The sequence below is a fragment of the Pomacea canaliculata genome, linkage group LG10 (assembly GCF_003073045.1).
Source record: "Pomacea canaliculata isolate SZHN2017 linkage group LG10, ASM307304v1, whole genome shotgun sequence".
Taxonomy (NCBI): Eukaryota; Metazoa; Mollusca; class Gastropoda; order Architaenioglossa; family Ampullariidae; genus Pomacea; species Pomacea canaliculata.
Window position 1 is genome coordinate 10,162,248 of NC_037599.1, and position 27,509 is coordinate 10,189,756.

The 27,509-nt window shown below is 42.9% G+C and overlaps 1 protein-coding gene across 6 annotated transcripts in view; it reads left to right on the forward strand.

The window, feature by feature from the left end:
• Positions 1-27,509, forward strand: part of LOC112573480 (high affinity cAMP-specific 3',5'-cyclic phosphodiesterase 7A-like) — a 51,203-nt gene that overhangs the window by 1,880 nt on the left and 21,814 nt on the right. For 2 of the 6 annotated variants that reach the window (XM_025253898.1, XM_025253900.1), the window contains one exon: positions 4,080-4,324. In XM_025253898.1, the coding sequence (XP_025109683.1) occupies positions 4,082-4,324 (243 nt within the window). In that variant the 5' untranslated portion in view covers positions 4,080-4,081. Of the gene's footprint in view, positions 1-3,097; positions 3,250-4,079; positions 4,325-5,083; positions 5,373-16,814; positions 18,042-21,087; positions 21,220-27,509 lie in introns of those variants that run through there. The other 4 variants (XM_025253899.1, XM_025253904.1, XM_025253901.1 and 1 more) reach the window with 4 other exon arrangements.

Below are 27,509 nucleotides of genomic sequence, written 5' to 3' on the forward strand. Positions count from 1 at the left end.
GAGTGAAGTAAACAAAGTATTGTTGCCTCAAAAACGATAGCAGATGTCTCTACTTCTTAAGTTCGTAAGTTCTGCGCTACATGTGTACGAATGAGGTTAGATCATTAAAGAGACGGCGAAGTGGTCTAAACCTAAACTTTTGCCTTCTGAGCATGCGCGACGACCTCTGGGACCGACAAACAACCTGTAGAACGTAGCCTCCTTCCTCCCCAACTCACCCGGCCAATACCAACGTTGAAAGGGACAGACGGTCCTTGGGTTTGTTGCTACACTACCATACAAAACAAACTCTTTTTCCGAGGAGTTAATAACCATGTCTTCATGTTAAGGTCATAGTTCAAATCCCCACTCGTCCCACCTTCCTCTCCACCCACTCACACACGTACGTAAACAAGCAGCTATCGAACCTATGATGTTGCAGTACCGACCATTAACAGGGACATAAATATTGTCTAAGTAAACACAACCACATGGAAGTAAGAAATAATAAATAACAATCGGTGAATTTGAGATTAACCGTGTGTATTTTATGACTGAACATTCACAAACCGTTGGAAGCTGTTGCTGAGTAGAACTGGTGAGGAGGCTCGGCTCCCAGGCGTCGTGACCTTTGGAAACCTGATGTATCAAAGAAGTGTTGAAAAAGACGGTTGAGCCCTAGACATGGTTGACCACCTCCTTGACATAGTGAGCCACTTACTTTTGCTGCTTTTACACCCAATCGGCTATAGAGTCCCCTTATACCACCAATAGAAAACATAACGTTCAGGTGACTTTTTTTATATCCAGCATGGGATGTGGTCGAACTTCTAACAAATATATTGTCACTTACAACGTTAACATGCGCTGAGTGCGTGCAGGCACACGGAGCAGGCTAGGTCTCTTTTTCTCTCTCTCTTTTTCTGTAAAAACGGAACACCCTTTTACATGACTAAAATTCTTTTTAGAGTGTTGAAATAAGTCCTAATAAAACACAAAGGATAAGTGATCAGAATTTTAATATTTGGTATACGTGTGATTGTATTCAAATCTGCATAATATATTATATCCTTATTAGGACGTTAAAAACTATTCAGAACTCTAAAACACATTCATAAATTCACATTCTTATATACAGGACACACGAGAGAGCAGTTTGTAATACTGCAGGTAAAAGCAAGCTATATAAAAGATTGCCGCTTAGGTAACCCTAAAGTTTTCAGAAATGACACACTTGAGTTTATAGTGTTTCTTTAGTTTGATATTGAAACAACAGTTTTTTGGGTGAAGGTCAATAAATCACCGAAGAATGGCCTCTTTGGAATACTCACCTCCAAACTTCCTCAACCTTCATAAAACCATAAACCGAAAACTTTCAGAAGCTCTTAGGCTCACCTACCGGGACAATCGCGGCCGCACCTGAGAGGCGTTCCATTGCTGTCCACCCAAAAAATTACTTGTCGCAGAGAGTCGACTTCAACTCCAGTTTCCCCATCTGCACTCACTTGACTGCAGAGGGCATACCACGTGACTGGACAATAAACCTGCATGTCAACACCCGTTTGTGTCTGAATACCTAATGCAGACTGCACACCTTCTCTTCATATCCTTCCTGTTCTCTCTCTGCCCCTGGCTGGAGCTCTGCACGCCTCATCTGGCGTTTGTACCTGACATCTCCGTATGCCTCTAAAGAAGATCAATTGTTATCATTTATTGTGGGTTTTCTGAGGTATGTTTGTCTACCCATTTGCTCATTACTAAAGACAGGATTGCAATGGCCACGTACAGCCAAAGATGTTGTTATCATGGAAAAAGTTTCTAAAATAATTTTAAAATGTGAAATGGATAATTTTTGATTTGAAAATACGAAAGTGAAAGAATATCCCATTTTTTTAAAATGTGTTTGCAAACATGTTATGTGGTCAGGAAATAGCAAAAGCAAAGTGGTTTTCAGTGTTGTTAGGATTGTTAATTACCATGGGAATCCATGGGAACAACGGGATGGGACAGCATAAATTGCCATGGGACGGGATTAGAAAAATATGTCCATGGAAAGTTATATAATTATTGTACGGCCTGCTACAGCAAAACGTCTGTAGTCAAAATATTCTTCTCAGGGCAAGGTTTATAAATGATATTGAGGCTGTAAATGCTTTATGAATATTTATGAACAATTTAGTTTTAATGGACATATATTTTGTTAGCAACACAGGAACTATAAGCTATTGAGATTTCCGTATTTTAAATGATTCTAACGACTTGTTTCTTGGTTTTATACTTACAAAACTGGCATGTTCCGTTTAACAGTCAATCTATGCTTTCATCTCTTTGTACGTCTACTAAACTACAATTGCTTTCCTTTTATGTTTTGACAGCGTACTGATTGGAACAATTACTGTTGATTCAAGTATTATTTTTACCTTAGAAACACACTTTTGTGGAAAAAATTAAAGTGAAATGTTTCAGTGCTTGCTTGTGAGAAATAGTGTCACAGAAACTAGAGAGAAGGGTTGATTTTGACTGAGATGTTATTATTAATACTGGGCTTGTCAGCTTAAGATCAGCTCTAATTCTGCAGTTTAATATTATATATTTTATTTTAAAGTACCCGTTAACTATTGTCTTAATAAACAATTTTCTTAGTTCAGATCTCGTTCCGGACAGGCGATGTAATTTTACTTGGCAGCTGTGTACAAGTCGTTTACCAGAGCTGGTCGTTTGGTGTAAAATTACTAATTACCTCTCCCGCTCACCACTTCGTTAACTCAAGTAATTATAAGGACCTGATCGACTTTATCCTCCTGCTTTAGTATATTTTTCCTTTCTCGATAAACTGATACTCAATCTGTGAGAACAATTGTTATAGTTTGTAAAGATGACTTTGCTTACGTCTGCATTCACATACTGTCTGTTTTAGATCTCATTCTTTTTTGGAATCTTCTTGTCTTGCTACTTTTGTTTTATGAAAAGGGTTATTTATTATAGTGACATTGAAAGCACCTTTGTCATTAAACAGTATTGTCAATCGAGAATACCACTTCTCAGCTTTGTTTGCTCATTTTCTCCCATTAATATAACAACGATCGATCACTCTTGCGACTGCCTCGGTTATTTCCCTTTTTTTTAAAGATGGCTAATGTCGCGAACACTACAACTGTTATACAAACTAAATTAGAAACGTTTGTATTCTGATTGACAGTTTCTGTGAATATTTACTACGATTCTATTGACTTTATGAGTTCTACCAAAATATTTCTTTAGAGATAAAGCGTAAGTACATATATATACACCGCTGTTACCATCTTTTGTTAACATTTTTTATCGGCTGCTTACAGTCAGTCATTTTTGTTGTTACCGGAACCAGTCGATGTTTTTAGAGAATTAGATCTAACAACTGGATATCTGGCCTTTTTAAAAACTTTTTGTAAGATGCACTTTATTCAGAAGTAATAATCTTTTATATGGTGTTAATTGCCGCTACTAGTGAGGGGGAAACTATTCAGGTAAAAGATCACTGCTTAAAAAAAATAAGACCTAACGTTAGGATTAGTTCCAGGTCTTCAGCAGGATAGCTCGGAAATTTGATTTCAATCTGTTTGTATAATTTGTATATGTAAATCTTAGACGTCAGGGTTAGGGTTTCACAGAATCCTGTAATTTATGAAGGTTTTATAATCCAAAAAGAAGCAAAAAACCCTTCAGATACTGCAGATCACTTCATAAATTCCCTTCTTTTCCAGTCTGTATAATAGTCTTGACAGTGAAACGCTTTTTTTTTTTTTAAAAAAAAAAAAAAAAAAAAGCTTTTGTTTACGATGTTTTACATTTGACTGTATGAGATATGTTTGAGTCGGTTGAGCAATTGGACAGAGGTGTAAAGCGTTAAAATTTAAATACTTTGTTTATTTGTGAGTGTGAGAGAGAGAGAGCGGGCGAGACTGCGTGTGTGTGTGTTTGGTAAGCGTCATGAGCTCACCTTTAGGAGGAGGCATCATGATATCATCATCATCATCATCATCATCATCATCATCATCATCATCATCATTATGTATACCTGCCTTGGTGGTATCAGTTTTTGAGAGGCTGGCCTATTTGTCCAGGCATGGAGGACAGGAGGTTTAAGGTGAGGTACAGCAGGCCGGCACACTCGGCGAACCGAGCGGGACATGACAACCAGGAGGACGTCCGGAAAATCTTAGCAGAGAGATTCATAGTCCGCGGCCGTTCGGCCGTCCTCTTCAGCAGAAATACCAAAGTCGGAGTGGCTGACTCGGACGTAGCGATCAAGTGCAGTCGATCGAGACCGACGGAACAGAATCTCAGCATCGAGGAGACCGACGAAGAGGTGAGCCTTTTCATTTTTACTTGTGTTTTTTTTAGTTTTTTTTTTTAGTTAAGTCGTTTGCTAAAAGTCGTTCTTAACCCCGTAGAAAAATGGCTGAACGTTTGACCAGCTGTATCAAAGTTCAGGTAAAACTTTCATCCTTTAGATCTTCTGATTTAGGGCGTCATGCTCACACTTTTATGAGACAATGATGATGATCTGATAATGATATGACAGTGATGGTTGGAAGTAATTTGCCACATATACATTAAAAGTTTTTGGAAGATCATTTTCTTTGGTCCATCTATCTCTAAGTGTTAAAATCTAATTACTCTGTGTGTGTGTTTCTTAAAATGTGTTTTCTAGGAGCGAGCGTGAGTGTGACTTTGATTGTGTGTCTGGTAATGATTGAATGCTCACTGATTCCTTAAGCTGTGGACTGGCGCAATCAGTCAACATCACGCAGAACCTTTTGTTTTCGCACAAGACTGAGTGGGATCGAGTTTAGTGCATTTTCTACTCTAATATGGCGGAAAGGGTTGGCAGTATAATGTCTACTCGACTTTTCTTAAGTTGACTGCACCGAAACAAATCCTCCTTTGTGCGTAGCGACCACTTCTGCTGAGAAGAAGTGCGGCTGTCACGTTTTTCAGTCAAGTGAGGCTTTTTTTTTCAGTCATGTTCTGTCTTTCATAAACTGCACTAGTGGTATGCAGCTTAGGTTCATTGTTTGTAAGCTTGAGTGAAGTGTTCAATCTGCGTTGATAAAACGAAAATCAACTCATTATAATACCCCCATTCTTCAGTCGAGTGATGGTCTGGGGACATGAAATGCATTGCATAAAATGTGTTCATAGAATGCGTCTCAAGTTCACTTTTCCCCAGCTTGACATAAAGAACGCATTTAGCCCTACGCAAATCTTAACTTGGTTGTACTTGAAACTGAAGGGTCGTTTGCATCGAATGACACTTCTTGTTGAGACGCCAGTAGGAGTTGTATAATGGCAGACTGCACGATACCAGGTGGGAGGTCACAATCTGCAAACATCTAAGAGGATCAAGAAAATTTGTACGTATGTGTGTGCATGGTTTTCTCTGTGTGTGTGTGTGTCTACGTGTTCATGTCTATGTATCCTATTTTGCATAACTTTCTTATTTCCGCAATGTGTAGTATTTTTTGTTATCTGGAATAGATATGTCCATGATAAAGAGTCTACGACCTGTCTGTAAATGGAAAAAAATTAACTTCAAGAAGCTTAATACAGAAGCTTTTCTTAATGATATCTTAATATCACTAACTTGAAGATTTATAGCCAACTGTGTGAAAGAGCATGCTCTTTGAGTCTTCTCACCTAATTTTTACGGGCGTCAAACGTCTCAGAGGTGTGTGTGTTTATACTCGCCTGCGCCCGTCTCGTCTGACGCGAGATAAACTTTGATCTTCTTTTAGTCCAGAGATAAGAAAACATTGAGTAAGGAGGTTTTAACCTTGGCCCACTCTTCGCTCCTCTGTGGTCCGCTAACGCGAATGTCAACAGACCCAAATTAGCACGCACCTACATAAATTATCTATAGCTCTGGTTTTTCGCGCAACTAAGAGCGAAGTATGTTAGTTCATACAAAGTGCCGACATCGGCACAACACTCCTGAACTTAACAACAACGGAATTTCTTGTCTTATCACTGTACAGTGCTTTCCCTTTAAAGCCACCCAGGGGGATAGCGAGAGCTCAAAAGTGGAAGAAGGTGAACGTTGGAGTGGGGGGGAACACACACACAGAAGGGACTTGGGGAGAAAGGCTTGCGTGGTTCATTAAAAGGCTGAAGCTCTTACTTACCAAATCTTTGTTGTTTTTATGCATAGTGCTTTAAACATGCCAGGTGACTTCCTTCTCCATTGGGATCTAGGCGTTTTGCAGCGTTTTCTCATACGCCTTCCTGCGGGAAAGGTTTTTCTTGATTACTTATTATTATTATCACTATTATTAATTATTACTACTACTAAAGATTCGTATGTTTTTCAAACCTTCTCTGGAGTGTTTTCTAGCTTCTCCTGTGTTTTTTTTTGGTATCCTTTTACTTAATGCTCTCTTCCCATACCCGTCTCTCCTTTCTGTTCCTGATCATACACTTACGCTTGTAGAGGTCTATGTTTGTTGTGATGGCAGAGATGCCGTACTTTCAGGATCGCATTGCATTGCCATTTCACTGCGTTGTCTGCGAACCCACGTCCATTCTGTCTAAAGCACGACGGCCGAGTCGTCCAACCGGCCTGGAGCATGACCTCAGCTTACTCAACCTCCGCAAATATCAGGCTGGTAAGCCAAACGTCGCAAGTGGCAGTCAAACCTTGGCTGCTTTTGCTGGTTGTTCGCCTGACTAGATAATTGTGTTTTCTGTCTGAGCAGCCGTTGTGATGACCGCGCTTACCTACTGACAGTATCGAAAGCGCATCGAAAGAAACGCAGTAGAGACCGAAAGACAGAATGATGAAATCACGGAGGGAACAAAGAACGTTCATCGGCGTAGCTCTCGCAAAGTGACAAGCTGTCAGGTCGCGCCAATCTGAAAGCCAACATCCATAGCTACGTCAAGTGGAGGATGGGCCGAAATTCGTAATGTTAACGGAAATAGCACCATAAATTTGCTCCTTACTTATTATTTATTTCTTACTCGGCAAAACTTGTCGATCTCAACTTCCCCTTTCACCTCAGTTTATTGTACTTCCGCAAAGAGAATTCTCGCATTAGTCTGCTTTTTCTCTTCATGATGATGGTGAAACCAAAAGCTCATTAAAGCTTTGTTCTAAACATAAATTAACGTGGGAAATTCTTCTCCCACTGGTCCTTGGTATATACTGTCTTTGATGAGGGTCACAGGCAGACGGCCGCAAATGTTCATAGCTGAGTTTCACTTACGCAACGATATAGAGAACATTTTGCACTTATATACAGCTTGAAAATAGATCACTCCCTAACGTAATATTGCTCGCTCAATCAAAAGGGTTTTTTGACAGCTTCATCAGCATCTAATCAAACACACAACATCTCTCGCAGCATTTGCACTATAGAGACCCCCCCCCTCCCCTTCAGTCGGTGAGTCTGAGTTTAGTAGTATTCTGAACTTTTGCTTGCAACATTTTGGGAATTAGTTTATGAGTAGCTGGTTAAAGGGGGCCTTTAATTTTCATTACAATGGCTTATGGTGCATAAATGTGTCAGGGCTCGTATAACTGCGGCTAACCAACGGTTGAAGAGCTGCCGTTCGTGTTCGCATTCCAACCGCGGTATGAGATTTGAGCTATGAGTTGTTTATTTATTTATTTTATTTTATTTTTTTTGTCATCGCAGCACGAGCTGGATATGCACTATTTTTGTGTGCAAGATGTGTTTCAAAGCAGTGTTTACATTATCCGGCTTCTTCGTTTAAAATATACTGTCATTACTAGGCAAACGGAAATGTATGTATACCTAATCTCACCACGCATGCGCCCGCACGCAGCGCTGGATTGCGCTACTAACACGATAGCGCAAAAGCTCCATAGGCACAGATAGATGATATGAATGGGGAAATGTGGCAGTCAGTGGAAGACAAGTGAAAATAGTCTGGTGGTGGTGGTGGTGGTGGGGATGATAATGATGATGATAATGATGATGATTATTTCAGCATTGGCTGTAACTTTCTATTTCAGAACACGAGCAATCATATATCTTGGATGTCTTGTATATCGACGAAAGGAATTTCATTGTAAGAAGAATATTTTTTGTAATGTTCTGTTTTTTATTGACAAGTGATTGATTTCTCTGTAATGCCTTACAATCTTTTTTTCGGCGTGCAGGTGTGAATTGCAGCATGTATTTTTCTACTTCACGCCAGAGGTGGTCGGTACTAGGTTGAACTTCTTGCAAAGTGACCGCTATGTTTCTTAATTTTCAACGATTAAGCCGACCGAAAAAAAAAATTAATTACAAACAAGCCTCATTTCCGCACGTCTTTCAGATGCATCAAATACAAGATATTATTTCTTTTATCGTGCATGAGCTGCCTTTACCACCGGAAGTAGCTGTGTATTGATCTCCCCTGTCGGAACAGTTATTGGAAATCTCACCCTGTCTTTCTAGGTTGGGGCAACATACATATCTTGCCTAACGTTGTACTAGCAATGAATAACAAGGACACAGCAAAGAGGTAGGTCAGTTACCTGGGAAAGATGTGCCAAATGTTCATATGAAAGGTTGGATAAAGCATTTCATTCAGCATGAAAAAAAAAGAAAAGTTTTAAATGGTAGTGCACCAAACTTCAGAGGGTTGTTCATTGTTTACAGTGTGTTGCTTCGCTGATTTATGTTACATTCACAGATTACTTGTTGACCTCTGCATGCAGGACAGTCTGGAATCCGACAGTTCCTGCCTGGCATCTCAACAAATAAATATGACTGTAGCTCTGAGACACACTGTGTAAATGAACACCAGAAAAGACAGGGTGATACCTCAGTCCAGCGCATGCGCGTCACAAGTAATCTGTTTCCGCGCTACAGACGGTGGTTCATTTGATTTAACGCCCTTGGTCACTGCCAGAGGCCTGAGGACGTCGTCCTCGGGTGGGAGTCAGCAGCCGTGACTCAATTCTCTCCCCCTTCTTCCCAGTCCTACAGAAAGCAGTCCGATGATTTACTGGCCTCGCTGTGTGTAGCCGGCATGCGGAAGTCGAATCTACAGCTGCAGCGCTCAATGGGGAATGTCACAGGCCTGTGCTCGTTCTCAGGTTGCCGCACACCGCAGTCCCGCACTCCCCCACCCCACCCTGCATCCACCCCACGATGACGCGGTGGCCGGAAGTAAACCAGGGTGTTAGATTGTTGCCGAGCGCTTTGCCTTCAAGCTGAGATTTAAACTAACCTTTTCGATAGTCATTCTTCTTTCTCGGTCCGTCTTTTGCTGTCTGGGGCGGAAGTGGGAAATGAAGAAAGAGTATGGAAGTTGTTGACCTTTTGACAAGAACTGATAGACTGCTCCCACTGCCTGTTCTTTGCTTGACAGCACTGATGTAAAAACCATTAAAATGTAATGCTGTAGCAGTAATGAAAAACTTAAAAGCAAAAGATAACAGCGTCTTAAAATTCTGGCAGCGTAAAGCATTCATCTAGTGCAAAAGCTTGTTCAACTTCTCTCTCTACTTCGCTCAAAGAGGAAAACCAAGCCTCTAATTTCTCCCTCCCATAAAACAACAGCAACAACAGCAACAACAACAGTATAAACCCCTACGAACTGCTTATCTTAACCATAAATCTGACATACTGGATAAGATTGATGGAGTACCCCGAACACCTATTGCTTTTCTCACAAACATCACCGCCGCACGAAACAACAGGAAGCAGCTTTGAGTGCGCATCAAAACAAGCGCAGAAGGGATTAATACTCAAACGGACTCGATAGTGCGTGCCACCGCTTGCTTACATGGGGATGAGGCACAGATGGTGCCGACTGTCGCACGTCACAACCCAGGAAAAATCTTTAACCTGCGGCACTGCTGGAGAGAGAGAGAGAAAAAAAGACATTACAAACCATTTGCGCGCGCATGAGCAGCCGTCGACCGGATATGACGTCAGCTTGCTGTGCGTGTTTTAATTCCGTGATTTAGCTGGTATTGCAGCGACAAAGGACACACCATCCAGACGTCATCGATTTTTGTCTTTGATGGATGACATGTCTCTTGCAGGAAAATGTGTACTTAAGCTGTCCATGTTTCGTGGCGGGACGTAGACACCGGTTTTTACTTTACGGTTTGTCCTTCATTCGCTTCGTCGTTTGGCCAGAAAGCCTTTGCCGAGCGAGCGCTCTGTTGACACGCGCCGGTAACTTTACACAATTTTATACTTTTTATACACTTCGTTGGAAGCTTAACGTTTCGGGTTGCAAAACATGTCTAAAATGCATTGCCGACAAGCACTGCCGTGACTTAGGTATTATAAAACTGAGTACGCGGTTTGAAAATCAATGGACATTTTTCCAGACCGTTGGGTATGATTGCCACGCACTTTTTTTTAATCATCCTCAGCTCTGGGTTACGTAATGGCAGGGTAATGAATTCCATTTTCTGCTTCGATTTATACTTGCTGGCTGAGTATTTAAGATTACTGACCTAAACAGCAGGAGATTTGAGGGAAAATTCACTGGGAAGGACGAGATGCGTTCTTGATGTCTCCACGTACTCAGATTTTTTGTTGACAGAAACACGCGCTAAGACCTGCTTTTGCCACACACACAAAAAGAAAGTTCCTAAAAATCTACTACTCGGGGACAGTATCTAAGAACACCCACGTAGATGAAAATCCAAGTAGTTTGGAAACAGTATCTGGCCAAGTTTATGGCAGATCAAAGACGGAAGTAATATGGTCAATGCCTATAAACAACCAAACAAATGGGCAGAACCCGTTTGACCATGTTTGTAAAAGACAAAGAGTCGAAAACAATATCTTACTGCCTTTAAAAGACTTGAAACGTCTCGTTGAGTAGGCTGTTGCTCTCATCTCATCCTTTTTTGCAACCTTTAAACCAAGAGGCTGCTTATGTCAGGTTGATAGATTTTGTAGGCCGCTAGGTCTACAAGAATATAGTAACTTATATCTACAAGGCTGCAGTGGTCTATACGTCAAGAAGGTCTTCTAGGTCGAGGACACCTAGTTCGGTGGCAGTAATAAGTTGAGAGGTTTGCTGGGTCTCTGCGGGTTTTTGGCTCTGGTCACAGATATTGACCGTTGAAGCATGCACGTCTGAGAGTATGGGGGCTTCAGGAAGGTGTCGCTGCGATTCACACCAAGTGACGTCAGCACAGTGGTACGGTCCGGGTGGTGCGTCCCAGAAACGTGCTTTGCCGCGCAACTGATTAGTCTTTTTTCCGGGACGCCGTACGCTGCAAAAAAATGTTTTATTTTTAAGCTCGAGCGAGTTAGCAGGTCCTTGAAAATCGGACCCACTATTCTTTTTTTCCCACATCTAGGTGGCCTTCACCGCACGTTTTATGGCAAGTGTTTAGCGAACTGCGCAGACTCTCTTTCCCCCTTTCTCTCTCTCACATACACACAATGTAATCATTGTTAAATCAGAATAGGCGTTCATTCGATCATTATGGATAAATGATGGAATACGCTGTTACTGATCATCCTGTTCAATGTTTAATAAATGAAAGACCTGAATTGTGGATAAATCTCCGTTTTTGAGAGAGTTAGTGAGAGAGATCCTCCACAACCCCTATTTTCTCTTTCAGAACGAATAAATGAGCACTGGTGCTATTTACTTAGTTTTAAAACCCGTTTGCAGTCTTTGTCGGGGATCATTGACGACAGAGCTAATGTTAAACCAAAAAATTGTTCCCCTTGGGATTCAATCAGGATGAAGCAAGTTGTATTGCTTTGTACTTGTAGCAGGTCGTCCCGCTTGCGAGTGTGTAGCATGGTAGATCGGTGCAATTCGTCACAGTAAATGTCGCCACCGTCTGAATTAAAGAAGTACAGTATCTTCTTAATGACAAGGTTCTTTGTTCATAGTGACCAAAGATAAGTCACGGAAAGCACGCCCATCTCGTATTCACTTGTTTGAGGTTTTTTTGGTTGTTTTTTGTTTGGGGGTGGTCTGGAGAAGGAATGTACGGCTGGATGGATGAAATAAACGACTTTAACGTTTTAACGTTAGAGTCAGGTTGACAAAGACAGTTTCGCAAGTCACTCTATTTTTTTAAAGCCTTTATGAAAACAGCTTTTGAGAACTCAAACTCAGGTTGGGAAACAAGTTCGTTATTATTGGTCCAGAAATGTGTATATTGGGTGTTATCCTTCAGGTAGAGGGTGAAATCACTTCACCTACAAACTGCAGCCACAGGAGTTTTCAATGCCTCGTAGAAAAAGACCAAAAATAAAAAAAAAAATGCTTGTTTGTAGATCGCTTCCGGCAGAAAACGGCACAAGCCCAACCGGTACAACTAGAATTACATGCAGCAATAAACCACAGCATGGATGGGAAGCTCCTCTGCCATTGCGCTGGCTTGCCTGAAACGAAATTTTACTCCGCAGAACGATCCTTCATCATTGGGGGAATGACGGATGTGGCATTTGATGTATCGATCACGCCGGTGATGGACTAGGCGTTGTGAAATAATAACAAAGGATGCTGACGCATGTCCAGGTTGTTGGCACACCAGGAAAGCCAGCAACAAAGAAGACAGAAAGTAGGGAGGAATCTTTCAGTCAAAATGGCCTGATAGATGACAGGGAATGTTTACAAACGGCCTTCTGTGACGCACGTACCGCCCTAGCTGTGACGAAGGTAGGTAGAGAAATGGATGGCGTAGCGGGACTTAGTACGTGGAGGGACTGCGGCGGGGCAGTTGATGAGGTCAAGCACGACGACCAGATGACGTACCTGTCGACATCCGGGCTCCGCGATTTATGGTGCGGACAGCATTTGTGTTTCTCTTGTCCATACGGGCAGGCACTTCAGAACAACCCCCGTCATAATATTTTGAAGATACCACAAGCAACTTTACAATTATTCGACACGTTTCCCTACATTCGGGCTAAAGAAATGTATGTGTTGACAGAAAAAAAGACACTATTGTTTGCTTTTTACAAGCCTTTATTGTAAGCAGGATTGATCTATACCGGAAGTCACAAAATATGAACGCTGTTAAGAACCATAATTATTATTAGAATATATAATGTGAAAACCCAGCATTTTGCAAGGCTTTTTGCACTTCGTGTTACCAGGAATACATTAATAAAAGCTGATGGGAGAAGGCTCTCGGAAAATATACTTCTCTTGTTGCCACCCTCTGTCTGATATCTATATATTATAGTTATTTTACAGACATCTTAACCATGAGCAACTTTGAACTGCGGTGGGAGAGGTATTTCGAAGGACAGGACAGTCTTAAACGTCTGTTTGACCCATGTAGCTAACTGAATTGTTGGAAACACTAATGTAGTGGTACTGAGTTCAATAATAGTTCTCCAGGGTAGGAGAAGGTTTCGCTCGCCAAACTATCAGGTGCCATGTTTTGGCAGGAAGATGGTGACATCTGTCGAGGAACGAAGCGTCTGTATGACAGTGAGCACGTTAGTAATACAGGCATCTGTTTCATACCACAACTAGCTTGTAATTAACTCAGGGCTTGAACTTAAGGCAAGTGGAGTGTTACATGATTACATTTTCTTGATTTGAGAACAAGGCGAGCTGCAAGTTTCTGAACTCTATATTTGTCAAGTGTTAGGAACAGCCAGAGAGAGAGAGAGATGGCATAATCCAGTCTGGAAGGAACAGATCAGTTTTGTTGCCTGAACATCAAGATATGATCTGGTGGTACTGATCTGACAAATATCTGCAGAATCCGAAAGAAAATATCAGCGATATCCAGGAATATGTCATCAGAGACTATTATAGTCCAAACTGACAGGGATGTGAGTAAGAGTTACCACTCTGACGAAAGTAGGGAAGATGACTTGATAGAATGACCTGGATGACACCAGTGTAGATTATTTTCAGGCGCCTGAGAGATTCAGTAACTGTGTGAAATGCTGCACTGAATACTTGAATGGTGATGGACATAATCAGGAAGAGAACTTGTTATTAATTATGTCGGTGACAGCAGGCAGAAGTGGGTCAACGAAGTGAGGGTAAGTAGGACGGGAAAATCAGGGAGTGTGTGTGTGGGTCTTTTTCCGTAATTACAGCACACTGTCCATATTGCTTACTGTTACTTTTCCCAGGAAATCTTTTACCACTTACATAACTACAGTCTCGAGGCTAAAGCGATATCTGCGGAGTCTGGACACTTATGGATACAAGACACTTATCCTTGATTTGCCCTAGACGACGACAACTTAGCTTCATGAATACGACCCCAGACGGGTGAATGGGATGGGAATAGAATCCAAGAAAATTGCTGGTATGGATTTATTGAATAAACTTAGAGAGCGGTGAGGTAGTAAGGGACTGAAAGTGTTCAGACTCCGATACATTCCGACTGACAGCAGGAAACACTTTGCTTATAAAGATCGCGCCGAACCTTGGAGACTTTTAGTAGAAATCAGAAAATATGTGGAGTCCACAGGATTCATAAATGGTGGGTAGTGGAGACGATATATGTTTACAACTCAAGCCCCCAGACAGTGCACAGAATTGACTTGAAGGTAGAGAGCTTGAGGCTGAAATAAGAGGTTTTTGTCTGACGAAAAGCAAAATAACTCATCTTTTGAGAGTTAGAAATCAGAGCTGAAACAGTGAGTCGTGGCTTCGGTTACCGTGTTTCAGTGTGAATTCTCGCTCTTTTCGACTGCCAACAAACCGTGTTTCACACCGCACAAACTTGATTTGGTGACGATGAACTGGTGCATTTTTGTCAAGCAAATTCCAGTTGCTTTTTGATTCTGCCAGAAATAAAAGAGCAGCACGCAGTTAACTCTGGTGTATGTGTTCTAACGGGTCTCTTGTTGTGAACTTTCAGATTTTATTTAAACTTTCTTGAAGGAAGAAGTTTAGTTGTGAGAATTTTCTCAATTGCCGAATCCCTTAATATTTAACCGGTAAATTTGACTTCCTTAGTTCCTTGATTTTCAGTCAGATAAAGTGAAGACGAACTTCCACTAAAACATTCGGCACTAGCGCAGAATGGAGTGGACTGTACTGAGCGGATTACTTTTATAGCGCTGAGCCTAGTCTCTATGGAGTACACTTAATTCAAGAAACTTTTTTTTAATTAAAAATCTGGATTATATTACGCATGTCTCCGAAAGAGTCACGGCGACCTGATTGCGAACCTCTTACCGAACCTGACTGCCGCATACTAATTAAAGAGTATAATTGAAACTTCCATCACCTGGAGAGAAGAATTTTTTTTTTTTCTTGGAAAACACTCTCAAAATATTATTAAGAGGCGGAAACTCATCAACCTTGGGCTGTTTTGTTAGCAGGAAAAAGGAAATAAATGCACAGCTGCGTGGGCCGTGCATACAATCGACTGTCTCGTTTGTTTTCGAAGCATTAGGGAAAGGAACCGCCAGGCTCAAGGCTTCCAGCAGAAAGCTGCGAGCGAATGAAGTGAAAACGTCGCGCCGTGCGATATTCAATCTGCGTGAACAATTGTGCAATTGTGTCTCGCATGCGAGGCATTCACAGATGAAAAGATCGTGTACGAGGGATTTAATAACTCTTTCAAAGGACAAAAAAAGAACTTGGGCCAGAGCTGTCTCTGTTTGCAGTGTCTTGCGGTGAGAGGACTATAGGGAGAGAGACAATAAACGCGAAGGTAGACACAGCGGGCAGTGTTTCGCAAAGCATCGGTTCCCTCGACCCCACCCCACTCCGATCTGTGCTTTCAGGACTAGGTTTTGCTGCTATCAGTACTGCGGGCTCTTTTCCCTTATATATACATACAATGCTTATGAGCAGCGAAACTATGTAGGGATATAGACAGGGAGGTGTGTGTGTGCGCGCGCGCGCTCCCCTTGTAAACAATATTCGAAATGGTGTTCCCTATGTAATATATACACATACATAACGATAAGATCGGCTTATATAATCCTGAAATGACAGTCCCGTTGCCTCTAGAAGGCCATGCTTTATCTATAAACATGTGTCGACTGTACACAACATGTGTGGAAGAGAGGAAAAGATAGATAGAGTGTATGAGACCCCAGTTTATTATTCATTATTTTGAACGTACAAGCTCACGGACGCTTCCACACTCACACTGGCTGCGAGAACATTTCTCACAAATGTCTTTTTGTTTTTCCTGTTATTTCAGTGCGTGACCTACTCTGAAGGATTGCATTTAGGATGGAAAGAATACATTTCCCTACTTTCGTTCTCAGCTCTCTTTCTAACTTTTTACTTGTACGTGTATCCTTTTGTACGATAGTGTTAGCCGGATCGGGTTCTCCTATCTCTTTTTCTGTTCTTGACGATTCCCCGATAGGGTTTTAGTGTTGTCTGCAAAGGACATCGCTGTTCAGTTAACATAATCTAATCTGAGGGGCACAGTCCGCGCCAGTGACGTCAGTGTAGTGGCTGGAGTGTTGTCTGGGACAGCACGTGACTCATCTCTGATTATCTCCAGAACAATTGCTGTTTTATTTTTAAATTGTTCTAACGTCGATACCACTGAAATGCACGTTTCAACTAACGTAGGAGACGAGCAACTATTGGCCACCTACAGGTCAGGTCGCCGGTGTGTTCCTGCAGTATCTTTGTCCACACCCACTCTTTCCGACTTGTGCTAATACGTATGTATGCGTACGAGCATGTGTATCGTGACTAGGTATTTCTACATTTGTATGCATGTACACGTCCAAAGAATGAGAGAAGTAGAGAGAGTGTGAGAGAATAAACCGTCACAGATGATATTGAGACACAGTACTACATCGACCCGAGTTCACAGCTATAGTGACCGGAGGTATCTCGCTGCCTCCGAAGTTGCTTTGTGTGGCTGTGTAAGGAGCTCGAGGGGAGGAAGACTGCACATGGGTTTCGGTGCTATCAGATCAAGTGGTGTTTGTTTTCCTTGATAATTGCTTGAAATACACACCCTTCAGGCGAGGATACGGAATATAAGCCGTAATTTATCAGGCACCGAGCATAGGATAAGTGGCGAGGGCTCGTTTATGAGCTGGTTTATTTGTTTACGCGAGGCATTATCTGCTGTGAGCGCTTGTCACGTGCCCCGCACTCCGGTGGGGGGACAAAAGAAGCACACGCGCGCCTTTTTCTGTGTGGTCGTGTGCAACGTGTTCTTTGTTCCTCCTCGGGCGCCAGCCCTCCGTTTCCCGCCATCCTCCACGGTCTTCGCGTGTCCACTAAGAGCATCAAGCGATGGCGTAGAGATAACCACAGTCTTAGAGCAACATTTTATCCTCCACCCTTCTTCTCTCTCTCCTTTGTGTACCCGTTCTTCACCCTCTTGCAGAAAAGGTTCTCGCGGGATTGTCTGATTAGCGAGTACGGTGACGCCATCAATGCGTCAAACTGGTGTCTGGAGATAGAGCGAGTGCGCGTGCGCACAAGGCGCTGGAGACTAGCCGCCATAGGTCACATGCAAGGCAGAACCCGACGCCCCTGGAAAAATAAGCACGGCCCCCGACCAACCTGGAACCGCTTTCTCCGAGCGGGCGAGGCAGTGCTGGTGGTGGTGAAGGTGGCGGTGGTGGCAGCAGAGAGTGAGAGGAAAGAGTGCGTGTGCTGCGCCCGCTAACGTCGCGCAAGTGGAGTCGGTGTGTGAGTGCGTGGTGCGGTGCGTGCGTGTGTGTGTGAGCGCGCAGAAGGCTGAGACGTCACGAGGAAGCGTGTAGTGGCGGGCGTGTTCTGCTAGTGGTGGTAGGAGTATCGAGCTGTGTGTGTGTGTTGATGTGCGTGAATGTGTGTGTGTAGCGCGCCTGCCATCTGACCCTCCCTCTCCCCCACTCCCCACCGCCCAAACCGTGCACCTCCACTCTCATCTTCCGCCGCGTGCTGGTGCGGAAAGTTGTGGCAGTTCGGCGAAGTGACACACCGACTACGGTGACACCACGACGTCACCACGGCTCGAGTTTCGAACCATGGGGCTGCAGGCCATGGCTGCGGGTGTCGAGGCAACGGATTACTTGCCCACTTTGCCTCTCGACCAGGCCGTGCCCCGAAGTGTGCTGTTCCGGCGAAGAGATGGGGTATCTTTCTGCTCCAGTACCAGTTATGTCACTGCACCCCGCCTTGAGGTAGGCCCTCCCCCTTTTTTCAATGTTGTTATTTGTTTCTGTCTTCTCTGCATCACTCAGTAATTTATAGTTATCGTGGATGCGATTTAATATTGTTTGATTAACGAGGACGTCACGTGCTCTTTGTTTCTGAGAAACTTCAGGCTCTTGTCAGCGTTGTTTTACGAACGTGCATCATCTGCTTTGACTCGCCGAGAGTACTCTCCCCTAGAGGGAAGATGCGCGACCTAGAGATGGAAGATGGGAGGCTGAGCTGATGACTTCCTGGGTTAAGAGAAACACAGCTGCAAACGCAGTCGTGTTTCATCTTTAATTAATGTTCTCGTCATCTGTTCGGTGTTCTTATTTGCTCTGCATATAGAATTTGTTTTAAAGGGAAGCAATGATTCTAGAAGCCTGCATTTAGGACGGAACATTCCCATTAAAGTGTTTATAATGTCGAAAATATTAATACATCAGACATAGAGACTGGAACACACGGAAGAACACTCGGGAATTCTATTTGAAGATTTATGTTTGCTAGCTTTCCTCACTTTCATTTGAAGATTGATAATATTTGCCGGCCTTCACGACTTCCATATAAAGATTTATATTTGTTAGCTTTCTTTGTAAGGGATGCCGATCGCTTGCAGTACGATCCCCGAAAGGGAAGTGGTTCCCGTGGACGGCTGCTAGGGGAAGGTCAAACATGATTGTTAGGGGCCGACATTTGCTTCAAGCTTTCAAGTGATTGAGATGGTCTGCAGAGCAACACGAGTGGCCGTCCTCATAGTACTCTTGACCTCACTCGGTTAAACATTAGAAACATTTTTCTCTGTTCTCTTGTTGTGACTGTGCACTGTGCTCACTCCAAGTTCTCAGTTCCGTCTGCACCTTTTGAATTTTGTTTCATTCGTCTTCACTCTAAGTCCCGTAAAAATAAAACAAATAAGAAAATTTAAGATTTAAGATTTATGAGAATAACTACATCCTGTACTTCAGAAACACACACAGTCTCTGCCTTTCTCTGAATGTTACATAAGTTAATCGTTCTGTTCTCATTATGCTGCACTTAATAGGTTTGTACTGCAGTTCCCAGCAATCCTCGCTTTTCTTGTCCTGACAAGCTGTCGGCTCGAGGTCATTTTCTGCACAATTCTAGTTCCTACGCTTCCTCGGCTTCGGTTTTTGCTGGCATTTGGTGCCAGAAAGGTTTTCCATCCATAAAATGCAAGAGATTTTACGGCCTGGTAAAATTGTTTAGGGTCGTCTGACCCTGAGTTAAATGACATTAATTGTTAGAGGTCTTAGAGTAAGGTAAAAGTTCAGCGCGCCTACAGGTTTAAACCCAACCACTGGGCTCTACGCTTCCCCTGTTTCCCAGGAACCAGCAGCAGAGAAAAAAGTAGACAGCCACGTTAATGTTATCGGGAATTTTATCCCTAATGTCACTTTTTTTGAGTGATAACAAGCAATGACAAAATAAGAGTTGGCTGTGAGTCGTTTCCATCGCAGAGACAGCTCAGCGACCATCGTTGTGCAGCCACAGGATGTTGATGCCGTGTAACAGAAGAGACGTGGCACAAGCTGTTGCAGCTGTTGTTTTGAGGGCCAGTTGTCAGCATCCACGTGGGGACTCCGCTTGAGTCTTGTTAATTACAAGAGTTTTAGAGCTTGAGGCAGGGAAAAATTCAATAGAAATGTGCTGATAGGTCATCCGCTCATCTCAAGGGGAAGCGGGACCGGTGTGTGGGAGAGGGGCATGATTGTATAGCAGACATATGTACATAGACACATACATAAATAGACTTACACATTACGGTAGCACCTTGTATACAATCTAAATATTCAGAATGTAAACAAATATAAACAAATTAAAAAAAAAAAGACTGTGTCGAATATGAATTCGAATCGTCAACCTCAAAAGATAATTGCATTGTTAATTGCCAAAACATTCGAATTGTTAACCTGAAAAGCCCCAGATCTAAACAGTGAAAGAGAGAACGGGGGACACAGAGAAAGAGGATGTTTTGAGAGAGAGGAAGGGAGAAATACGAGATAGCACATACGTCTGGCGGATTAATACAAAGTGGTGCCGCGAATTTATTGGCTGATCTTTAGTGCTTCCTGGCTCCTTTGTATTGATGCCTTATGTAACAGGGGTCTCAAGTACCCTGTTTGTTACTTTGTAATAGAAAGTCTCGATGGGAGGGAGAAATCGAACTAACCAACAACTTCTGTTCTTTCATGTTCACTGATACGACGACAAGTTGTATATTTTTTTTATCCTCTCTCCCCCCCAACCCTAGCTCGCACAACTTCGGGTGTACATTTTGACGACAACGGTCGCCATAGATCAGACCTGGGCAAACGCCGGCCCGCGGGCCGGATCCGGCCCGCCTCCTGTCTCTGACCGGCCCGCCAGCTGGCCGCCCACCAGTAAATATACTATATATACAGTATTGGATAAAACTGAGTTAACTATATTAGTCCGGCCCTCTAGAACCATTCCAGTTTCTCATCCGGCCCCTTGGGAAAATTAATTGCCCACCCCTGCCATAGATGATCCGCTGTGGGTGTCGGGTACGTCCCATGAAGAGCATTCATCTACTGGCTTTGTGTGGACAGAGTATGTCATCACTGACAAAGTATCCTGCCATTGTTTGGGACACTTTGCGTCCAGGAGTGAATGTGTGTAATAATATTATTTTTAATTCAGTTTTTGGAAGGCCATCTGGCCCATATCAGCATGAAATACTGCTGGTTATATGCATCTCAGTATTGGTTGGGCATAAGCATAATTTCTTTTTGTCTTCAGGGTCTACAAGATTTGAACGTTTTGATTTATATTTGGTGTTTAATTAACTCAGGGTGGTACATACAATATTCAAGAAAAGGCAATAGTCAATCGTTCTGGTTTTGACAGAGACAGTCCGCAAAACTTTCTTCCACAGTGGCTGTGAACAAGGAAGATTGCCAACCATCTGCATTTCCCATTTACATATATATCCAAAGTCATGACTGCATAGTCAGATTCTGAGAAGCTCAGTGATATCTGTCAGCCCTATCTTGAAGATACAGAATGTTGTCACTTTGCGTTGGGTATCTGTTTTCCGATAATGTTAAAAATCTACACCAGTATTTGATAATTCGTAAAACCAAGTTCTTTCCAGGAGAGAATCTGCCACATTCACTGAAGGTAATGTCGTTTTTAACGTACCTGCCGATATTTAGAAATTACTTACAAAGCTTTATGTGCACTTTCTCTATATCCGAGTTGGCGTGCGTGTACGAGCGTATCATTTCGCCATGGTAGACGATTTTTTTTCCATCTCGACCTTATTCTGCAAAATTTTCTTTCGTTGAAAACCGACACAGTTTTGATAGTAAACGATTTTTCCAGATCTCGCTGCAATATTGCATTATGGTCGCACTGATCTGAAACTAAGATAAATCCTGGCTTAGCTTGAGGCTGACAACTAAAGCCATGCTTCTGTATTTTTGTAGTTTTCATTAATTGTGAACTTTGCATGCATTTTTTTTTTTGTTTTGTTTTTGAAATGGTTGAGTTCTTTGATTTTAGAACTGAGAGGAGAAGTTTCAATTTGCGTTCCATGATGTTTTAGTGACGTTACAGGTAGATGGCCGTGTGATAGTTTCTCGTGCAGCGAGCGGTCTGTCTAGTAGACAAGTAGGAGCTCGCCCGGTACTGGAGTGGTTAAGACACTCGCTTATCACCATTGCAGTTAAAGGTTCGGGGTTCATATCTCGCCCCGGGAGACCGTATATGACACCTGTTCGTGGGGAATTTTTTGGGATACAGCGACTCTGTATCTATGATAATGTAGCTATCACGGGCATTAAATATCACGAGAGGTAAAATCTCAAGTCACAAATGTCTACAACTACGCCTTAATCGCATAAATATTATCCCACCACTCCCATTGGCCGCAGTCTTTTAAATGTACGTTCTTAACCTCTTTCTGATTTACATATGGTAGTGGGTGATAGGCTTGTATTTTGTAATTGCAAATTCCTCCTTACAATGATCTCAAGTCTTTTGAAGAAAAGCAAACAAGAAAACAATTTTGCATTTTGTCACGAGACCTTTAATGTAGAAGACGCAGCCACCAGTAGCATTTAACTGTCGCTGCATTTTTGGAGGCGGTAGTAATAGCGGGAGAATATTTCGAACCGGTGGAATCAGTGACAACACCGCCAACACTGTGATTAGTTTTACGAGTGGTGGCAACAGCAACAATTGAACTGTTGATTACATGCCCGCTGGCTGTGAACAGGGTACCTTATGTTAAGTGCAAGACTGATAGAACTTGCTGACACTGCACACTGTTCTCAACCATTTAGCAGTAGCCTTTGCCATAGCTTCTAATGCTTTGTCTGTGAACTCTGGTATCCTTACCCTCCTCTCAGAGCTGTCTTCCTGTACCCTTTACTCTCATACCAACATGTTCTTTTCTTCCGCCCTCTGAAGCAGAATGCGCCGGAAACAAGGTAAAAATATTTATTTCTGCTTTCACGAACTGCATTTGAAGAGCACGAGGGGCGCGATGGTAAACAGTGAGTCAGTTGTTATCATTTGTCGTGTGTAAGTGCTACGGAGGATGCTAGCTTCACCTTTCCTTTGCATTCAGGCCCCGATCACGACATCCCCCATCCCTTACACCTCCCCAGACACGCGATTGCAAATAAGAACTGGACATACACGACTGCGTTCACCCAAGAGGCACGAGAGTGAATGGCAGGACACGAAAGTCCACCAGCTTATCGTGTACATCAGAATTTTTTGCTGGAATAACGATGGCGGAAGTCTGATAGTGTAGTCCAAGACATACGCGAGACTGGAACACAGGGCACGGGATAACTCTCATTCTTTCCTCTCCTCTCTCCTTCTTCCCGAACACCTCTCAGATGTGGAGAAGCACGCTGGTGGTTGTTCTCACATCCGCTTTCTCTGTCTCTCTCACCATCCTCCACCCTGTCATTCCTGTTAGTAATTGTCGAGGTTAATAGCCTTGTAAAGAAATGGATTGCTTCAAATTTCCCGCTTCATCTACTCCCATGCCATTTTCTGCATTTTCAAAATTTTGAAATGTTGCCTCGAGGCCTTTGTAGACTTTCGAGGACATCATTGATGCGTATGGCGTTCTCTGACTTCTGAATACGAGGGTCAATCATATTCCCAGGGTTTCAGTAGAGTTCCTCAGAACTCCAACGCTCAATTAGTTTTCGTTGTTATTGATGATTATTTTCGCGGACTATCACACTGTGTCGCGGACAAAGGAAGAAGAGTAAACTAAAAGGAGAAAAAAGCCGAGGGCGAAAAGATAGGTGATGTTTCTTGCTCAGATTTTTCGAGGACTTGGTTCGTGAATAATTTTGTAAGTTACACTTCGTGCGAGTATCGATTGAGTGATGTAGAGTCTCTAGACTTCTACACGGACATGGCGCGTTCCACACCTAGTCTAATTAATCACGCCAGTCACTCTAGTTCATTGTATATTCAAGATAACAGGACGACCGTAAGGGAGAAAAAATCCCTTTGTCCCGAGTGTTGTAAAGACTCAGTGTGTTTGTGTGCGTGCGTTTGTGCCTCCCTCGGAAGCACTTTCGGCTTTTTTATTTGTATACTAAGGAATTTAAAAACCTTTCAAGTCAGTTAGGGTTTCCATTACTTCTCTTGAACGTGCCTTCATTACAACTTGAACCTTTTATCTAGCGAATAGGACATATTAATGAAAAGGTGCATTAAAGCGCGTCGAAAGCCTTTGCTGATATTGCGTTATCAAGAGAATTTGATCATATAAAAATTGCAGTTATTCCTTTTAATGCAGGACTAAAATGGACTACATATATTTATACATATATTTCCAGACACTGATATAGAAGTTTGATGACTAAATAAAATCTGTTTTGGTTTTTCATTTCGTTTTATAATTTCGTCACGTGTTCAACCGTAGTATAGTGCGAGCAAACATTTCTAAACACGTGAAAAGTAGATTTGATTGTTAACCGGAATTTTGTTGTGACAAAAGAGATATGCTTCTTTTATAAAACACGTTTTTGGTCTTCATACTTCAAAGGAAAGATCGCTCCATTTGTATAATAATACAAGAGACGCCCTCAAAACAGGTGTTGGCCACAATGGCCCAGTTCCATGCCTTTACCTTCACTCCAGTTGACACCAAATTACGTAAGAAGTATAAGCTTCGCTGAGTAAATTTAACGTCTGCTTTCTGCTCTTCCCGATGTTTACATTCTTTTTGCCGCCTCGGTATGTCGGAAAAACAAACAGTCTTAGGAGGACACGGCGTGAGTCACCAACAGCGATTTTCCGTTCACCTCCTGACGGGGGATCTGTCACGTTCTCACGGCTGGTCAAGAGACAGCGGCCACTTCAACTTGGCTCTTGTAGTTTACGGTACACAGTCTACAATTTTAATGAGAGAGCGAGCCTAATTCCCACGTCTCTCTCTCTCGTACTCAAACAACAAGGCAAGTCAGAGCACAAGATGGACACCGACGTTCTCAATTGTTTCCGCAGAGCTTTGCGGATTGCAGGAGGATCTGTTGTTGTTGTTATTATTATAAGATCGCGTCGTGCTCAAAGGGCTTCTTCGTGGCAGTACACAGAGGACAAGATGTGTCGGGTGATGCCGGACACAATGATACACACGGAAGACTCGTAGCTTCCTCGATGTGGTCATGTATAATGAAATACTGCTCGTAGCCAGTATGGATCCCGGGATTGTGGTACGATTCACGCACCTAAAAATACACTGAACGAGAGTGGGACACAGTGGACACGTAGTGTCTCGTGAGATTACGAGACTTGGACCTTCTCTGTGCTACAGCGTCGGCCTGCACCAGCTGACACGCTTTCACAACTTTGTTTTTCCTTAACTACCATGACCTTAATTATGAATGTATCCCGCCAAAGTTGCTGCTGTAGCCAGTGCATACATTTCAATCATCTGGCTAATGCATTTCAACACTTTGTTCGTTTTTTGATGGCATCCTCCATTTATTTCACCCAAGTCGCTTTTTTTTTACATTTGCTTTCACCACCACCTCTGAAGTAATTGAAACTGATGGTTTGTTAAGCTGGTCTTCATTTCATACTCTAGCTGGTGCTTCTGGTGCATACATCTTCTTAGGTGTGGTGTGTCACGTTTCCCATTGCAGGTGAAACGATATCGAGGTACAGACTTACGCCTGGGCATAGGCAATGTGCCCCGGTCTTCTCACCACCACCACCCCTCAACCACCCACTCCCCACTACACCTCAGACACACCTAGACGCACTTTAGTTTTGCTTGGGGGTGTAGGTGCGCGCGCTCCCTCTCTCTCCAGTACAAGGCCTACCTGAGAGAGGACTTGCCCTTTGACCTAAAGGTCGATGGGTGCCTTGTCCACACGTACACCTACGCTGAACGGAGTGGAGGTAGGGGCGATAGGGGGTAAGGGGTGGGGTAGAACAAAAGCAACACAACCCACTCCCCTACCAAGTGCGTGCCATAGCATTTCTAACAGTTCTTACGAAAACTTTATTCAAGAGCAGCCGCAATTTTTTTTATTTCGGTCTTCTCGAAGCTTCAGCAGGTGCTCTCCCCATGTGGCCTTGTGTTAGAGTGAGTTTCTTTCTCCAGTGCACTTAGTAGATTGTTTCAGTTGATATTCTCCCTCCCATTCTCCCGAGCTGTCTCTTAGAGACACGTGAACCATGGGAAAAGGAGACGATTGTGAACATTAATAACGACTCCCGTCTCTGTCAGATTAGAAGAGTAAATGATAAACGCTGCTCTGCCCGACGTGCACGTAGGCAGGTGGCTAGGAGCGGGGAGGGTGGAGTAGGACGTGGGCAAGACGACAAGCAGAACTGGTCAATCTACAAAGCGCATGAACATTTTGTGGCTGTTAATTCACATTCATAAGAACGGACGCTCGCAGTTCATGGTTTACTGGACATGAAATTACATGAGTTAGGTGTTAATCCTCTATGTGGTTTTGATGCTTTCCGCGTGGCAGACACCACTTGCTTTCATCTTCGCGAGGTATTTCGTGACGAGGCCTAGGTCACAACAAGCACGAGCCCCAGGTGATCTCTTTGATATTTCCGACACAAAGTTTCAGCAGTTATCTGCTCTCACCTTCGACGAGAGACACGCAGCAACAAGACGAGTCTGATAAGCGCGCGCTCACCGGCATCGGGACGCCCTTGCCTCTTGAATCCCTTGAAGATCATATTGACAATGTTGTCAGGTGAGAGGGGCTTGCATCATGGACGGCCATCAGGCTAGCCAGTCATTAAATCCATTTCCTATAAAAAGCGCCAAACTTGGAACTGAGGGGTTACTAAGAGGTCCCGATGTCTGTCTTCAGATTGATAATGCCTTTAAATACTCCAACTCGGAGGTATGTCGGAAAAAAGTCAAATCTCAAAGTTTTGAGAGAGATCGAGAGCATGACCTGCTTTATTTAGTCTAGGTTATGGCCCTTGACTGAAATAGGTGAGCATATACAGTAGACTCTTCGTGAGCCGAAACTCAAACAATTGGCAAAAAACAAAGAGACTTTAAATAAAAACTAAAATAAAACCACTTTCCTACAGAAATGTCAGTTCATACGATGATTGTGATGCCTTGTCTGCTCAGTAAATTCTCTCCCCTTACTGTTGAGAGTTGTGTATGTGCGCTCGCTCGTGTGTTTGCGTTACTTGGAGATTTAAAAATTGATAGTGAAGTTCATTTTGAAAAAGTTATGGCTGCAATTTAATTAAATCTCACACTGTATTCACAGAGCAGTGTTTATCATAAAACTTTGCTACATTAAGTTAAATTTGTCTTGGATTATTTGTTTTGAATTACTGTCCAGTCAATACAGAGATTTAAGTAAGGTATGCAGTATTATTAGCCTATTTTAGTATTAACTCTCAAGCAATCAGATAATACATTTATCCGGCATCTGCCAATCCCTGTGGTGCCGGGTTAGCGGAGATGCACGCACGCACGCACGCTTGAACACACACACACAAAAGATCCCTTACAGACTATCGTTGTCTAAATCCCAACAGACAAATCCATTATAAAAATGGAGAGAGAGAGAGAAACTCTGATTTCATGGTTGCCTTCCGACTACTACCGCAAGTTTGGCGGCCAGAGGAAGGATATGCGGAAAGGAAGTGGCTTGATCGACTGATATCTTTTATTCACGACCAGATAATGTAACAGAATAGCTGTAGCACTTTTACTGCCAGACCTTGCTAATCTGAGAGGGAAAAGTAGTAATTGTTTACTGTTACATTAGTTGGATGCACGTACTTTATTGTGCATGTGGTGGTGGGCATACCACAGACAATAACACTCTTGACCTCGGAAACATTCGGGTCTTCTTTTTCGTGGTATATATTTTCTTCCTAGTTTTAGGCGTTCCGTTACAGACCTTGGGATGGAAGATGAAGACCTGGGATCT